Source organism: Lipotes vexillifer, unplaced genomic scaffold, assembly GCF_000442215.2.
Source record: "Lipotes vexillifer unplaced genomic scaffold, Lipotes_vexillifer_v1.1 scaffold1227, whole genome shotgun sequence".
NCBI classification, from domain to species: Eukaryota; Metazoa; Chordata; class Mammalia; order Artiodactyla; family Lipotidae; genus Lipotes; species Lipotes vexillifer.
In genome coordinates this window covers 536747-539199 of record NW_006790683.1, presented here as the reverse complement: position 1 = coordinate 539199, position 2453 = coordinate 536747, and the positions used below count along the sequence as shown (strand labels likewise).

Below are 2453 nucleotides of genomic sequence, written 5' to 3'. Positions count from 1 at the left end.
CCGCTCTTCTCTGCCTCACAAGTGAAAATCTCAACTACTTAACTCAGTTCAACAGAGAAAAGCTGAAGGGAAGATCCTATGCAAGCAGGCAAACACCACGGGCTAGAACCGACTAAGCAACATAAATGGACTTCCAGTGGTTAAGGCTGACAATGACCTCTAAGGTATGCTTGAAAAATAGAGTTCTTCTGCCACATATATTTACCTTGCTTCAGAAGAACCAACACCTGCCTTCAGTTGCTGTTCAAGGAACTGAATTCTTTTGCAAAGCAGTATAAATGCTCACCTGTGTTTGACCATTTTTTGATCATGACAAAAATGACTAAAGAATCTTGCATAGAACAAGTGCATGACAGCATGTTCTTTCCCTCCAATGTACAAATCCACAGGCATCCAGTAATCTGCCAACGCTGTGCTGAAAGGGCTGGGAGGAAGAGAGATGGTCATTTATACAAAAACCCTGCTTTGTCACAATTGCATAAATTAGACCAATCATAATTTGCATATTCCCTGAAATAAATTATGTCAGAGAAAAACAGTGACTTTCTTATTAAAATATAATGAGAGAAGTTTATATAACAAAGGAGAAAAATGTCAGAGCAGTGTTAATTTATGAAATTTATAAAAACTGCTTCAGAAGCCATTATTGACATATTTTAACAAATGTGATTTTCATATATAATGAGGACAAAAGGAAAACATACCAGCAAAAAGGGTATTTCTGTACAATGCATATTTGACTATCTGGATTTATTTTAATTTTTATTACCATAGACAATCAAGATTTTTGAGTTCTTACCAATAGAGGGCAATATGGCATGTACAATGGAGACTCATGCAGACACTAAAAGTTCATTTTAAGACAGAAATTCATTTGCCTTTCTAGTGTATTAAGAAATGACATGCATGTCATTTCTTAATACACTAGAAAGGGGAAATAAAGTACACAAGTCCAAGTCTAAAATTAATACTTTTCCATGCAGATTTGTTCACATGTGAGAGGGTGTCCAGTTTGGTGATGGTTAGAGAGTTGGACCACTATTGTATGTTGCTAATAATCATCGACTGCAGTCCCAAAAATGCCTTATGAAAATGTTATGCCCTATGTAACAGCAAAGTAACATAAAATAAAATTACATTTTATAAACAAAATAAATAAATAAAACAGAAATTCAATCTTATTTTTAACGCAGCCTCAAAATGCAGATAGTCAGCAAGAGCCTGCATATGCTTCCTGAATGCACTGAGCATACTTGGAGTAATTAACATGAAACAGCCTAACTGTCTATCACCTAATAGATACTTTTCAGTCAATAGAGGTCCTAAAAGAGAGGCTTCCTCACTGGAGGCATCATTCTCTAGTCCTAATGGATGCTAGGGAGGAAAAGAAATGCCACTCACTTTATTTTCTGGGGGAGTGTGTGTGTGTGTGTGTGTACACTCTGTGTGTGTGTGTTCACTCCATGGTTTCACATATATGTGAATTCTCTTCCCCATACCTCAAGGTACTTTTTTCCCTGGCGCTCAGCAGGTGGGCCTGGCCAAACACCATGTGTTTGCATCTTAAGGCAGCTTGGTTTTCTCTCCTCCAGTCACTATGCCAGAATTCTGATAAAATTTTAAATAATGTTTCTTTGTGAAAAATGCTTCCCCAGAGAAATCTAACTGCTCATGCAGGTGACAGAAAAGCAAGGGAAGTCAAGAATGGTACTCAGCCTGAAAGTAAGTTTGAAATAAATTGAGGAGTGAGATGTTGAAGGTAGCTATAGCTGGGATCTATGATCTTTCCTGGAAACCACCTAGTGAGAATGCAAGCCAGCATGGAAATAAACAGCAGCATTTTACAAAGGAAATGATGTGATACGTGGTATTCCCAAACTGGGGGCTGTGAAGGTCTTGGGACATACCTCTCACCAGTTAAGGGTCCCATCATTAAGTTGGAGTCTCAACTGTAAGAAGGTTTTCCCTTGAAGCATTCTGAGAGGTGCAGAGCCTGATTTCCCTTGCATTTTAAGGCAGCTCTTCCTAACTGGAAGTCACCAAAAGCCCCTTCTAGAAGGAAGACCCAGAAGAGGGTCTGTGGGTTAGCCGGGGCTGCCCTGGTGGTTCCCAGCCACAGCAGCCGCCCTGTATCCTTTCTTGCCTCTGCCGGCTGCTATTTACTCCGGATCCTGCTCATTCTGCACAGCCTCAACTCAACTCACAGATCCGCAGGACTGCAGGGCAGGCAGGAGCACCTGTCTCCCTGGAAATATATTATCTTACAACCAACGAAGAAAATGGGGGCATTTTCATACGTGGACTATGGGGTTTCAGTATAATTGTTCTCCCATGGACAAGAGCAAGCTGGCAAGGTCTTTGAAGCACAGTGTCTGTGGTTTTCCTGTGCTCTGCACCAGTTTTCTTTTGTTCTCATTTCCTTCTTTACCTATCTACCTACTGCTCTCTTTCCC

General features: G+C 40.3%; 1 protein-coding gene across 1 annotated transcript in view; it reads right to left on the bottom strand.

The window, feature by feature from the left end:
• The window catches only part of LARS2 (leucyl-tRNA synthetase 2, mitochondrial), a 163842-nt gene that overhangs the window by 40343 nt on the left and 121046 nt on the right, over positions 1 to 2453 (bottom strand). Inside the window, exon 13 of the mRNA XM_007463898.1 lies at positions 287 to 424. Within this exon, the coding sequence (XP_007463960.1) occupies positions 287 to 424 (138 nt within the window). The remainder of the gene's footprint in view (positions 1 to 286; positions 425 to 2453) is intronic.